Source organism: Heterodontus francisci, chromosome 17, assembly GCF_036365525.1.
Source record: "Heterodontus francisci isolate sHetFra1 chromosome 17, sHetFra1.hap1, whole genome shotgun sequence".
In the NCBI taxonomy this organism is placed as follows: domain Eukaryota; kingdom Metazoa; phylum Chordata; class Chondrichthyes; order Heterodontiformes; family Heterodontidae; genus Heterodontus; species Heterodontus francisci.
In genome coordinates this window covers 22079729-22094088 of record NC_090387.1, presented here as the reverse complement: position 1 = coordinate 22094088, position 14360 = coordinate 22079729, and the positions used below count along the sequence as shown (strand labels likewise).

At 43.4% G+C, this 14360-nt stretch overlaps 1 protein-coding gene across 3 annotated transcripts in view; it reads left to right on the top strand.

The window, feature by feature from the left end:
* Nucleotides 1-14360, top strand: part of LOC137378753 (rifampicin phosphotransferase-like) — a 200945-nt gene that overhangs the window by 11446 nt on the left and 175139 nt on the right. For all 3 annotated transcript variants that reach the window (XM_068049132.1, XM_068049133.1, XM_068049131.1), the window contains exon 2: nt 13437-13571. In XM_068049132.1, the coding sequence (XP_067905233.1) occupies nt 13437-13571 (135 nt within the window). The remainder of the gene's footprint in view (nt 1-13436; nt 13572-14360) is intronic.

Here is a 14360-nt window from a genome sequence, read left to right as displayed (position 1 = left end):
GAGAGAAACAGAGTCAGGTCATTGACCTGAAACGTTTACTCTATTTCTCTCTCCATAGATGCTGCCAGACAAATCTGTTTTTGTGATGTTAATTGAGAGATAAATATTGACCAGCACATCAGGAAGAACTCCCCTCACTCTTCTTCAAAATAGTGCCATGGGATCCTCTGCGTCTACCTGAGTGGGCAATGGGACCTTAGTTTAACGTTACATCCAACAGATGGCAGTGCAGCATCCCCTCGGTACTGCACTGGAGTGTCACCCTATATTTTTGCGTTTAAGACCTGGAGTGGGACTTGAACACACTGACTTAGAGGAGAGAATGCTACCAACCAAGCCACAGTTGACATCTTCCCAATGGTCACCAGGTATCTGCCAGTTACTACTTTATGCACAAATTTAAATCTAAAGTTCAGCTTAGTTGAAGAGGGAATAAACAAAAGCAGTTCTCAACTCCTTACTCCTACGCGCAGTACTGAATCCCCACTTTTTCCAAATTCCTGTTTGGAAGTAGCAGCAACAATCCGGAAGGGAAGGTTAATGAAAATTATTTGCCTTGAAAGAATTTCTGGAATATGAACCTTACCTTCCTCTATCCACAAATGCATTTTCTTCCCAAACAATCCATAAGTATGACATCGTGTTCCTCCAATTTCGTCAACAGAAAAAAACAGATTTACACCAACCCCCTTTTTAAAGGGCACAACTAATAAAGGAATTCAAATCTAAAATGTACAAAAGGAAATTATAAAACTAAATCATAATATCATTGTCAGTGTTGATAAGATACTCATTCCTTGTGGTGCCCACCAGTCACGGAAGGCCTCAATGGTCTCTGCACAACTACTTTATGATCTGCTGAATGTTTGTAACAGTTCTTGCTTTTTAAATTTCAGATTTCCAGTATCTTCAGTATTTTGCTTCTTATTTGGAAGTTGTATTTTTACTCCATTATACTCACTCTATCATCACCTCACTTCTGGTATGCTCTCTACTTGATACTGAAAAGAATGGAAAATTTGTACAATACATGGAACAAATCTATTTTTCTTTGCATAAGGGCCCTTATCTCAGGATGCAGCAGGAAAAGTCCCACGCAGTCCCAATTACTGCCTTTTCAACCTTTTTCCCAATCATCAGCAAAGTGATGTAAGAAGTTGTCAACAGTGCTCTCACACAGCACTTATTCAGCAATAACCTGCTCACTAACGCTTAGTGATAACCTCTGTGCTGTATGGCCAGGTCTGCTTAGTCGGCTACTTTAAGTAACAGAAACAGCTCCTGTATTCAGTCTTCTGCTTGCTATGGCTCCACTCCTGCCTGGTTTGCCTTTTATCTGGTTCTATCCAGTGTCAGTTTCCCCTGAAACCTGGAGTTGTTTATCCAGCTTCTGTTTTAGCTTTGGTTTCCATTTTTGTTTCAGTTCTAGTTTCCCTCTCAGGATTCAAAAAATGCTTTGTAACCATGGATTCTATCACAAAAATGATGAGTGGTTTTGATAGATAGGAAAAGGCTGACCCATCTGACGAGTGGGTCAATAACTAAAGATCATAGATTTAAAATAATTGGCAAAACATCTAGAAGGGAGATGACAATATTTTTCACTCAAAGAGTTGTCAGTGAACAAAGAACAAAGAAAAGTACAGCACAGGAACAGGCCATTCGGCCCTCCAAGCCTGCGCCGATCTTGATGTCTGCCTCAACTAAAACCTTCTGCACTTCCGGGGACCGTATCCCTCTATTCCCATCCTATTCATGTCTTTGTCAAGATGCCTCTTAAACGTTGCTATCATACCTGCTTCCACCACCACCCCCAACAGCAAGTTCCAGGCACTCACTACCCTCTGTGTAAAGAACTTGCCTCGCACATCCCCTCTAAACTTTGCCCCTCTCACCTTAAACCTATGTCCCCTAGTAACTGACTCTTCCACCCTGGGAAAAAGCTTCTGACTATCCACTCTCTCCATGCCGCTCATAACTTTGTAAAACTCGATCATGTCACCCCTCCACCTCTGTCGTTCCAGTGAAAACAATCCGTGTTTATCCAACCTCTCCACATAGCTAATGCCCTCCAGACCAGGCAACATCCTGGTAAACCTCTTCTGTACCCTCTCCAAAGCCTCCACGTCCTTCTAGTAGTGTGGCGACCAGAATTGCACGCAATATTCTAAGAGTGGCCTAACTAAATTTCTGTACAGCTGCAGCATGACCTGCCAATTTTTATACTCTATGCCCCAACCGATGAAGGCAAGCATGCCGTATGCCCTCTTGGCTACCTTATCCACCTGCGTTGCCACTTTCAGTGACCTGTGGATCTGTACGCCCAGATCTCTCTGCTTGTCAATACGCCTAAGGGTTCTGCCATTTACTGTATACTTTCCACCTGCAGTAGACCTTCCAAAATGCATTATCTCACATTTGTCCGGATTAAACTCCATCTGCCATTTCTCCGCCCAAGTCTCCAACCGATCTATATCCTGCTGTATCCTCTGACAATCCTCATCACTATCCGCAACTCCACCAACTTTTGTGTCGTCCGCTAACTTACTAATCAGACCAGCTACATTTTCCTCCAAATCATTTATATATACTACAAGCAGCAAAGGTCCCAGCACTGATCCCTGCGGAACACCACTCAGAAAAGCACCCTTCCACAGCTACCCTCTGTCTTCTATGACAGAGCCAGCTCTGTATCCATCTTGCCAGCTCACCTCTGATCCCATGTGACTTCACCTTTTGTACCAGTCTGCCATGAAGGACCTTATCAAAGGCTTTACTGAAGTCCATATAGATAACATCCACTGCCCTTCCTTCATCAATCATCTTTGTCACTTCCTCAAAAAACTCAATCAAATTAGTGAGACACGACCTCCCCTTCACAAAACCATGCTGCCTCTCGCTAATAAGTTTGTTTGTTTCCAAATGGGAATAAATCCTGTCCCGAAGAATCCTCCCTAATAATTTCCCTACCACTGACGTAAGGCTCACCGGCCTATAATTTCCTGGATTATCCTTGCTACCCTTCTTAAACAAAGGAACAACATTGGCTATTCTCCAGTCCTCTGGGACCTCACCTGTAGCCAATGAGGATGCAAAAATTTCTGTCAAGGCCCCAGCAATTTCTTCCCTTGCCTCCCTTAGTATTCTGGAGTAGATCCCATCAGGCTCCGGTGACTTATCTACCTTAATGCTTTGCAAGACACCCAACACCTCCTCCTTTTTAATAATGAGATGACTGAGACTACACTCCCTTCCCTCGGCTCATCATCCACCAAGTCCTTCTCTTTGGTGAATACTGATGCAAAGTACTCATTTAGTACCTTGCCCATTTCCTCTGGCTCCTCACATAGATTCCCTTCTCCGTCCTTGAGCGGCCCAACCCTTTCCCTAGTTACCTTCTTGCTCTTTATATATGTATAAAAAGCCTTGGGATTATCCTTAATCCTGTTTGCCAATGACTTTTCATGACCCCTTTTAGCCCTCCTGACTCCTTGCTTAAGTTCCTTTCTACTGTCTTTATATTCCTCAAGGGATTCGCCTGTCCCTAGCCTTCCAGCCCTTACGAATGCTTCCTTTTTCTTTTTGACTAGGCTCACAATATCCCGCGTTATCCAAGGTTCCCGAAACTTGCCAAACTTATCCTTCTTCCTCACAGGAACATGCTGGTCCTGGATTCTAATCAACTGACATTTGAAAGACTCCCACATGTCAGATGTTGATTTACCCTCAAACGGCCTCCCCCAATCTAAATTCTTCAGTTCCTGCCTAATATTGTTATAATTATCCTTCCCCCAATTTAGCACCTTCACCCAAGGACTACTCTTATCCTTATCCACAAGTACCTTAAAACTTATGGAATTATGGTCACTGTTCCCGAAATGCTCCCCTACTGAAACTTCGACCACCTGGCCGGGCTCATTCCCCAATACCAGGTCCAGTACGGCCCCATCCCTAGTTGGACTATCTACATATTGTTTCGAGAAACCCTCCTGGATGCTCCTTACAAATTCTGCCCCATCTAAGCCCCTAGCACTAAGTGAGTCCCAGTCAATATAGGGGAAGTTAAAATCACCCACCACTACAACCCTGTTACCTTTACATTTTTCCAAAATCTGTCTACATATCTGCTCCTCTACCTCCCGCTGGCTGTTGGGAGGCCTGAAGAAAACCCCCAACATCGTGACTGTACCCTTCCTATTCCTGAGCTCCACCCATATTGCCTCGCTGCACGACCCCTCCGAGGTGTCCTCCCGCAGTACAACTGTGATATTCTCCTTAACCAGTAATGCAACTCCCCCACCCCTTTTACATCCCCCTCTATCCCGCCTGAAGCTTCTAAATCCTGGAACATTTCGCTGCCAATCCTGTCCTTCCCTCAACCAAGTCTCTGTAATAGCAACAACATCATAGTTCCAAGTACTGATCCAAGCTCTAGGTTCATCTGCCTTACCTGTTATACTTCTCGCTTCATTTCACTTCAGTGGGTGAAACCCTATCTGTAAAAGAGTTGGAAGCTGTTTACATAAATTATTTTAGAAGTGAGTTGGACAGGTACTTGAGAAACTTACAGAGTTAGGGATAAAAATGATGCCCTTTCAAAGAGCCAGCACGGAAATGATGGGCCAAATGGCCTTCTTCTATGATTCTAGGAAATTGTGAAGGAAAGCTCAAGATCTTTATTGGCCTCTATTCATGTTTTCTATTCTAGACAACTTCATTATGTCCTGATAATAGTTATTGTGAAAAAGAGCCCTAGAAATGAATAAATCCTAGAAAATATCCGGATGCCAACTTGTTTAACACCTCGACATGTAACTAATCAGCTTGGTTCCATATTGCCTCACTCCTTATTGCTATCTTGGACCCATTATAATAACAAAAAGAAGTGATCAGGCATGAATCAGCCATCCTGCATGTCAGCAGAAATTAAACAGCATAGTAAACTAAATTGTACTCTGACAGACTAAACCCTAAAGCATCCTGGGAATGAACAACTTTAGCCATTTCATTATTTCTAGCTACAGTACAAATCCACAAGTCATTCATGAATAAAAGGAAAGCAAAAACCTTAAATTGTATGCAATGAAACCAAATCCTAATCCATGTATATATGTCTCCTCTTTGGGGATGACGAATCACTTTCTGATCTCTCACTTCTGATTCATTCATTTTTAGTTGTTCATACTGGAGTTTTAATTTCATCACTATCCTTCAAACCCACCAAACACTAATAAACAATGTCACAATTGCTACCATCTGGACAGTGAGGAAAGCATGAGACATCAACCTCCCCCAAAGTGTTTCTCCTGTATTGTACGCTTTTTACCACCGCTCGTATCCCCAGTATACATTTTTTGCGATTCAGCAAGTTCTAAATAATCTGCTTTCTTTTTAAGTAGATTCTTTTTAGAGCCAAAATTTATAATCACTCATCGTTTCTGTCTAGTTTTGAGCCCAACCGGGCAATGATATCTTCCCCCAATTTAATCATTCTTGTTTTTGTTGGCGTAAGACAAAGTGTTAACTACTAAACCATATAAATAGTGTGTAACACAATGGGCTGGATTTTTCTGGGCCCCCGATGTCAGGCTCCTTGGCGGTGGGGAGGCAGGGGGGTGGGGGAGGCCCCGGAAGATGGTTCCGGCAGAGGCCTGTCACGGAGCTCAATGCCCAGAGGGTCTAGCCCACTCTTCCTGTTGCTGGTAAGGCTCTGTGGTGGCCCTCCCGTCGCTGGGTGATGGGAACTGCATTTCAATATTTAAATCAATGAGATAAATAATTTTGTATGAACCTGCCAACAATCTTCCGGACCTGCCACAATCTTCAGTGTGGCATCCAGCACTCACGCACCTTCAATTCCCCGTTTCAGGAAATCCGGCATGAGAACTGCTCTGGGAGGGGGTGGAGTTTGCAGGGGAGGGGCGGGAAATGGGGTCAAATAATCATCATCAGTGGAGGGGATGGTGGGAAGGGGTGAACTTTAAACTTTGAACAGTCTGGTGGGGGAAGGTCAAATTTCAAAGGTAAGTGTTTTTGGGGAGGGGGAAGGGCAAATACGTAATGTAATTTTTATTGAGGGATGGGAAAGGGGCATTAGGATTTTATTTGATACATTTGGGGGTGTGTATCTTTAAAAATTTAAATTTGCAGGCAGGGCTGGCTGCCCTTTAAAAATGGCATCAGCGCCTGCGCACAGGCAGCTGATGCCATTTCCAACGACAGACAGCCCGCACCCTCCAAGTGATTGGGGGGGGTGGTGCGGACCACCCCAGTTATTTAAATGAGCCGCCGTGCGGGAGATCGCGTCGGCTCTGTGGCATATGCTGGCCCCCATTTTTTTTCCCGTCATCGCTCTTAAAATCTAGCTCAATATCTTCCTCACTCCGAGCATTAATTCTCCTTAAGTTCCGTTGATCAACCTGTAAATGCAGTTCGGAATTCTTCATCCAGGGTGAAGCTATGTACTGATGAAATGGACTGCACATCACCGCTACATAGGCAGGCACCATTTATCCTGGAACAGCAGTAGATATCTGGACTTTGCAGACTCCCTCATTTCCTCTATCTAGTATCTCCAGATGGTTTACAAATTCTTTGTGCATATCATCCTCCAAGAATTCTATTGAGCCCACTTTATACTCCATTAGTGTATCATCAGCTTAGCAATAATATTGCCACTATCACAGAAACAGTCGCAAAACATCATTTTGCTTGCAAGGCTTTTTAGCATAACTCGCTAAACTGTAATCCCCTCTGATTTCCAGATTTCTATTTATTCATCTAATATAAAATTTGAAATCAAATTGCTTATCATACTGTTTAACTGTTTGTTGAATCTCAGTACTAAAAAAATCTCCTGGTGTTCTACTTTAAGTTCAGTTGTTCTGAATCGTGTTTATTGTCCTGATATAACATCCCCTATATGCCTATTTATTCCTTCAAGCAACCCCTTTCATTACTTGCATATTGGCTTATCATTTGCCCACATTTTAATGTCAGTTCACCTGATTTTATTCCTAAATTGCACTCGTAAAATCATGGAGCAAATCATGGAGCATTTCTCTTAGCAGCGCATAATTAAATTTTCCATACATATAATTACATGAATTGGAAGATTTAACAGAATAGGAAAATCCCCGAATTGTAAATTACTATACGTGCATTAGTTGATCTCTCTAGTCTTGGCCACTTAATTGATTTATCTTGCTTTTGTAGCCATGGTATTTATTCATCCTGGTCTGATTTAGTTTTGCTATCTACGGAATCTTAAGAACATAAGAATGCAGGAACAGGCCATACGGTAAAGGCCTGCTCAAGTGACAAAAATAAAACCCGACCCAAACCCGATAGAACCACATCAGACCCGAGCCCGACCCGGCCCGAGTCCCTCCATTTTCCCCCCAGGCCCGACCTGACCCGAGCCTGACCTGATCTGAACCCGACACTAGTCGTCGGGTCCCTTCGGGTTCGGGTCGGGTAGCAGGCCTTTACCATACAGTCCCTTGAGCCTGCTTCACCATTCAGTAAGATCATGGCTGCTGTTGGACCACAATCCCATTTTCCTGCCCGATCTCCATATCCCTTGATTCCCCCAGAATCCAAAAATGTGTCTCATCCATGAATATACTGAATGACTGAGCATCCACAGCATTCTGAGATAGAGTTTTGAAGATTCACAGCCCTCTGAATGAAGAAATTTCTCCTCGTCTCAGTCTTAAATGATTGACTCCTTTTTCTGACTCGAGTTCCAGACTCTTCAACTGGGGCAACAGTCTCTCAGCATCTACCCTGTCAAACCCCCTCAGAATCTTTTATGTTTCAGTGAGATCACCTCTCAGTCTTCAAAACTCAACCTCTCATCATAGGACAACCCTCTCATCCCAAGAATCAATCTAGTGAACCTTTGCTGTACCGCCTCCTTAGATAAGGAGTCCAAAACTACACACAGTACTCCAGGTGTGGTGTCATCAAAGCTCTGTACTATCGTAGCAAGACTTCCTTACTCGTGTACTCCAACGCTCTTGCAATAAATGCTAACATGCCATTTGCCTTTTGAATTACTTTATTCTTGCCTTTGTCCTTTAACACAAGTCCGCAGTTCAAACAATTACTAGAATTGATGAACGTTAATTTATTTGCCTTACTGACTGCTAGAAATATGAAAAATTTAAAGTTTTCAGTGCATCATTCTGGTGGATAATTATCAGCCCATTTTGAACTGCCAGTTGTCATTTGTGTAAGTATTCAGGTACTTTGGTATCTCCTTCCTTAGAGCAGCATAGAACATCCGTCCCATCCTTTCAATATTAAAAAGAAATAACTCTCCATACTGGTTAGAATTTAATCAAATCTCGAATATTTGAACCAAAAGTGGAAGGCCTTTCAATGGTCGGCACCCTGGAAAGGTATATAAGCAATGGTTTGTTTTAATATATCAGTCACTGAGGCAGCATAGAGGTGTTCTGCAGATGCTCTTTTGTGACCTGCTGTGGCTTTAAAATTCAAAAGTCATTATTTCTTTTAAACACAGTTCCTTTATTTACCATCAAAATTCAAGGTATTTTAAGATCTTGGTCTCACTTGGACTCTCCAACTACTATCTTCAACATAATTCTAATCGCAGATGTTCGGGCTCTTTTATGCTAAAGCTCAGGTCTGGGGCAAGTAATGTCATAAGTGTGTGACTGCTGTGCCACACACTTGGGTGTTAAATTCTATCGGGGAAGAGTTTCAACTCAATGCCAGCATTAAAACTGTGACGTGGCACACACTTGACCATGGACTCCATTAAAGGAGCGACTTCAGTTCGTCCTTAACATTTCAAAAACACTCAAGTAATGCCTGCTGTTTGATTCCAATCTAATCATCTGCACACAACCCCTTCGAAGAACATCATAAGGGGCCTTGCCTGCTGGACATGCATGTCTGGCAATGTCCTGATAAGCAGCGCCAATGGGTGACGCTCCCCTCTGGCTGCATGCGTTCGGAAAATTTAGCCCTCTTAGTAGAAGGGTAGTTGGCCACACTGTGCAAAATGTTATTTTTTAATTAAAACATATTATTCTACAGGCTACACTTCCCTTCCTCAATCTCCAAAATAGAATCCAATTAAAAAACAGAAACTTATGGGGCTGAATATAGTGCCGGTGACGGGGGTCCCGTTGACAGGCCTGAAAGCGGGGGGTTGGGAGGATGTTGGTGGGGGTAGGGGGGTAACTCCACTTCGTCAGTTAGCAGGACCCGTGGCCACATCTTTTCAGCGGCAGCCAATTAACTGGCTGCCTGGCCATCCCTATTAAGGACAGTTGCCCGCCTCCAAAGAGCTGCTGACCAATCAGAGAGCTAATGTCTTTTGAATTTTGAGTGGTGGCCACTGCTGTGGTTGCACCTGGAGGAGGAGGACACAGCAATGGACGGCACACTCACAATTATGTATGTGTAGCCCACTGGAATGCTGCCAGGGTTTACCTGATCGTCTCCCCATGCAGCGGCAAGCACCCCCCGCCCCGCTACTGGCAAAATGCCAGCAGAGGCGGGAAGAGGCCCTTAATTGGACACGTTAGTGGCTCAGATGGCTTCTGGGCAGGATGGCCGTCCGCCACCGGCAAGATGGCATGGCGTTCGGAAGACGATGGGCATGCCACCACCCACCTTCCCACAGCATTTTATGGCTCCCCTGCCTTCCAGCCTGTCCCCAGAGGCCTAGTAAAATACAGCCTGTGCAATTATTGAATGAAATATATACTATTTTGGAACATAAATGATTAAAAAATTTCTATATTTTAATTCTTGCTTATCTTTGTTCCGTCCCATGAGCTTTCTTTGTTGGACAACTGTTTTGATAGGTGTCTGACATTCCTCATCCATTCCTCTCCTGCCTGATCCCTTTGTGGAATAAAACCCTTTGACTGTTGCACTGAATCACTACCTCATACCTTGTTCATGGACATAAAATTCAGTTAATATGTTTAATGTCATACCTATGCAAAGCCATTTATTCTGGCTCCAGTATAGCTCATGAAGGCTGCACCTTATTTGGGTGTTTTTGCATATTAACCACGTGGGCCGGAATTTTACCGTTGGCGAACGGTAGTCATCCACCGACACAAAAGTCAATGGCGAACCCACCTCCACCAGACCAGGGGATCCGATCTGCATATTGCGATCCCTAAGCCTTTAATTAGTCTGAGGCGGGACTTCCACCTCATTGAGGCAGGAAGACCCCGCCTAGTGGAGCTGCCGGTCAATCAGAGGGCCGGCAGCTCTCTGTCTCAGCAGCGCCATCGGGAGTGGTGGCCACTGCTGAGACTGCAACCCAGCCATCGCCAAAGAGTTTTTGGTGCCTCGCTGCAGGCGATCGGTCGGGCCCTGGCGAGGCAAGGCTGGTCGATTGGGGGGACAGGGGTGAAGGGGTCATGTTGGGTGCTGGGGGTGGTTGGGCAGTGGGGGTGGCTCTCCGTCGGGCATAGGGTACCTGATCATGAGGCCTCCCCACATGCCCATCAGAGAGCTGCCTGCTTTTGTCAGACGGCTTCTCTTGGGCCTGAAGTGCCCGACTGGCCATGGGTAAAATTCCCGTGGCAGTGGGTGAAGGCCCTTGGTTGGCCATTAAGTGGCCACTTAAGGGCCTTGATTGGTCTGGGGCGGGTACGTCGTTTTTCACTGCCGCCGCCCTGCGTAAAGTGGCAGCAGAGGCGGGCACAGATCAGGAAGGGCCCCCCAGAGCCTCCCGCTCTATTTTACACCCCCCACCCCCCACCCAACACCTTCCCCCTCTTTGGGAGGGAGGGGGTGTAAAAGTCCAGCCGTGGTTTCACCTTCTGTTAGCTGCTTTAAAAATCACCCATAAAGGCATCACCTTATTCAGATATATTTGCATATGCGGTTTAACTTTCTATTAGCTGCTTTTAACACTGGGCTTCTGGTAAGTGCTATGGGCCAGCTCATACATGTTGAACTGCTGGAATACTGGCCTTGCCAGCAACATCCACGCCCCATGAACGAGTAAAAAAAAATCCAAACTGAAAGGACAAAATAAAAGCAGCTATTGCGACCCAGGTTCAATTCCGGATACTGCCTGTGTGGAGTTTGCAAGTTCTCCCTGTGTCTGCGTGGGTTTCCTCCGGGTGCTCCGGTTTCCTCCCACATGCCAAAGACTTGCAGGTTGATAGGTAAATTGGCCATTAGAAATTGCCACTAGTATAGGTAGGTGGTAGGGAAAATATAGGGACAGGTGGGGATGTGGTAAGAATATGGAATTAGTGTAGGATTAGTATAAATGGGTGGTTGATGGTCGGCACAGACTCGGTGGGCCGAAGGGCCTGTTTCAGTGCTGTATCTCTAAAACTAAAAACTAAAATATGCTCCTAGTCAGCCTTGAAGCATGAACATCACAGCTTGAACATTCCTTAGGATATGCTGCAACACATTACATCAGTGGGTCTCAAAACCTTTGGTTCAAGGAACTATTTTCAAATGAATTACCAATGATAGAACACCTCCCCTCCCCACCTAAATTATGATACTATATAATACTCATAATATGACAGTGCTACACATAAGGCGTCTTTTTAATAAGGGTCCATATTTTGTGGTGATAATGATGGCAAAACTGGTAGTGTTTGCTGTCATTGCACTACTGATACTGACAGCAACTTCATACTTGTGCAGATTAGGACAGAAATCCAGAAGTGCACTGTTCTAGAGGGTGTGCTATTGAAGATCCCCCACAGTGCAATCCCTAAGCAGTCACTGAATTGATGTAACCTCCCACTTCTCTGTCTCACTGTAAAAACCCTTTCAAAAGTTACATTTCTTGATTGAGGTATAACTGGGCTATTAAATGCATACTAAGTTCATAATTACTGCTGAACATCCTCACTGGCCCTGAAAAAACTTAATTTATATTTTTGGAATGTTAAATTTCTCCATCATGATCAAAATTACACATTTTTATTTTTGAAAGTTTGTTTGTAATATTTTGGCTTCTATCTTAATCTAATCATAATCATTCATTTCGTTATCTGAAAATCTAAATTAGAAGTGGAGGATAATCAGTGGTTTTTACTTCCAAGTTTGTTGTCTGTGAGAATACTTCAGTGTGATTGGCTGCTTACCCTCCTTGCTGACATCACTGCTGCTGCATGCTTGGAGATCCCCTTGACTTGGCATCAGATTTAAGTAGCTGCTGGGGAAGGGGAAATTCACTTCAAAGAGATCGCAAAATCCGGCCCAGAGCTTTTAAGAAAACTAATGTTTACTTACAGAAAGCAGTGTCATGGGTGTGCCTGCTTCTCACTGCAGAGTCCACCTATCCTTCCCATCTATCCTCCTAGGTGAGGCAGCCAGCGTTCCCGCCTCCTCCAGGCTTGCAGTTTATGTGTTTCGTTATGTCACTACGGAACCCTCAGGAATGCACTGATCCCAGTTTGAGAAACACTGTATTACATAATCACCCTACTTATGTCCACACAGTTCACACCACTTAGCCAACATGTACCTCACCATTTCTCTGTTTTTCTAAATACAGCAGGAAAACATTTTTGAACCGTGCGCTTGGGCTGCAAAGCTTTGCCTGCTGGAAATGTATATCTGAACATTTGTCAGAAAATATATCATGTATCACATGACAATTTGCATGAATTTAGACTTGGTTATACCTGGCATAATATTATTTCATAATTTGGTAAACTTCTTAACCATACATATTTACACATTGTTTAAGATCACAGTCATCACATTCTGTGGTTTGAGAAGAATGTGGGCTTATGAAAGGCTGTTAATAGCAATTGGGAGTTTCCAATTTTCTCTAAGTGAATGTTGGCTGAGGAGCCTCATTCTTTATCTTTTAATCTGCTGAATGCAATATTGTGTATTATTAATATTACATTGCTGTCTGGAAAATATACTGTAATATAAATGAGACAGCATGGCTCGTCTTGGAGGTACAGAACACTTATTTGCCTTTTGGAGGTAAAGTGGCTCCAGCAGCAAGTGTAAAGGATGCACATCATCAGTGGGGGTGGGAGTGATAGCCTTTAGGTTCTACCTGCAACTTCGCCTAAATGCCAGCGGAGATCTGCGGCCAGAAGCTTAAGTTTTGCTTCAGTGTCTCCAAATCTGTCTGCGGTCTAAAATGAAGTTTCTCAGAACATGGACAGCCACATCATTTTGTAGAACCATTCCCATCAGGACTGGCCAGTCGATATAAAGCATGTTATTGATGACACATACAGGTGGTTGCATTAGAATACAGTCTTTTGAAATATTAGATATCTTACAATATTAAAATTTACAACATTATATCGAAACCATCACACATTAGCATATGAGAGCATTTCACACTATACAGGCTCCACTGTGTTTTGATGAAGTTCCTATTTTACACTATTAACAAGACTAGTGATTAAACACTAACTGCTTCTGCATCTTTGCAGGCTATCGACTCTGTTTATTTTATGGGATTCACGGAGACGGATAAAACCTTCCTTATTGTTCGCGTTTGCCGGAAGCCAAATGACTTGTGTGAAATGTGGGTGTTGCTTCGAGTTGAAGGAGTTGGAAGTTTTGAGGTAAGTCCTGATGGTTCTGGGACATGCGCAACTTTTGCAAGATATAATTTGGCATTTTTCTAGAATGTTGCTCTCTCCACAAAAATCATTAAACCTGCGCTGATTTTTTTAAACAAAAAAGCTCAGTAAATATTTCATGAAGAAAAGCACTGCAAAAACGAGCTTGTGGGATCAGTTGCTAAAGTGAGCATACGGTGGAGTTGTACAAACAAGAAGGTCCTAAGATCAAGTTCAATCTGTACTGAGTTAGCTGATTTCAGCCAGAGTACTTGTGAGTTAGGCAGGAGAAACAAACCCAACTTGGGCTCTTGTTACTGATTGCAATGTGAGAACATTGGATGGGGCCCAATTCAGGGTCAGGCAACTCAGAAATTCTTTTCAGAAAAAACTCACTATCTAATGCACACATTGAAGAGTTTGCAAAAATATATGGTTGGTCATATCTAAAAGTGATGTGACAGCAAAATAAAGAAAATTAAAGGGAGACAGAGGATAAACGATGAAGCTTGCTGAAACTGTAGTTTTATTCTACTTTATGCTGAATGCTGGATTGTATTTCATTCGAGAAATTGAAAAGAAAGTTATTTGTCACAGTGATCTTTTCAGTTTGAGAAAATTTAGAAGTTGGAGTTTGGACATTTAAAATTTCTTCCCACCAAACCATTGGCAGATCTCGGGAGAATGAAAGGAGATCGAATTGAGGTGCATAGAGTGATTAAGGGGATTGACAAAGTAGATGTAGAGAAGATGTTTCCTCTTGTGGGGAAATCTAGAACTAGAGGTCATAGT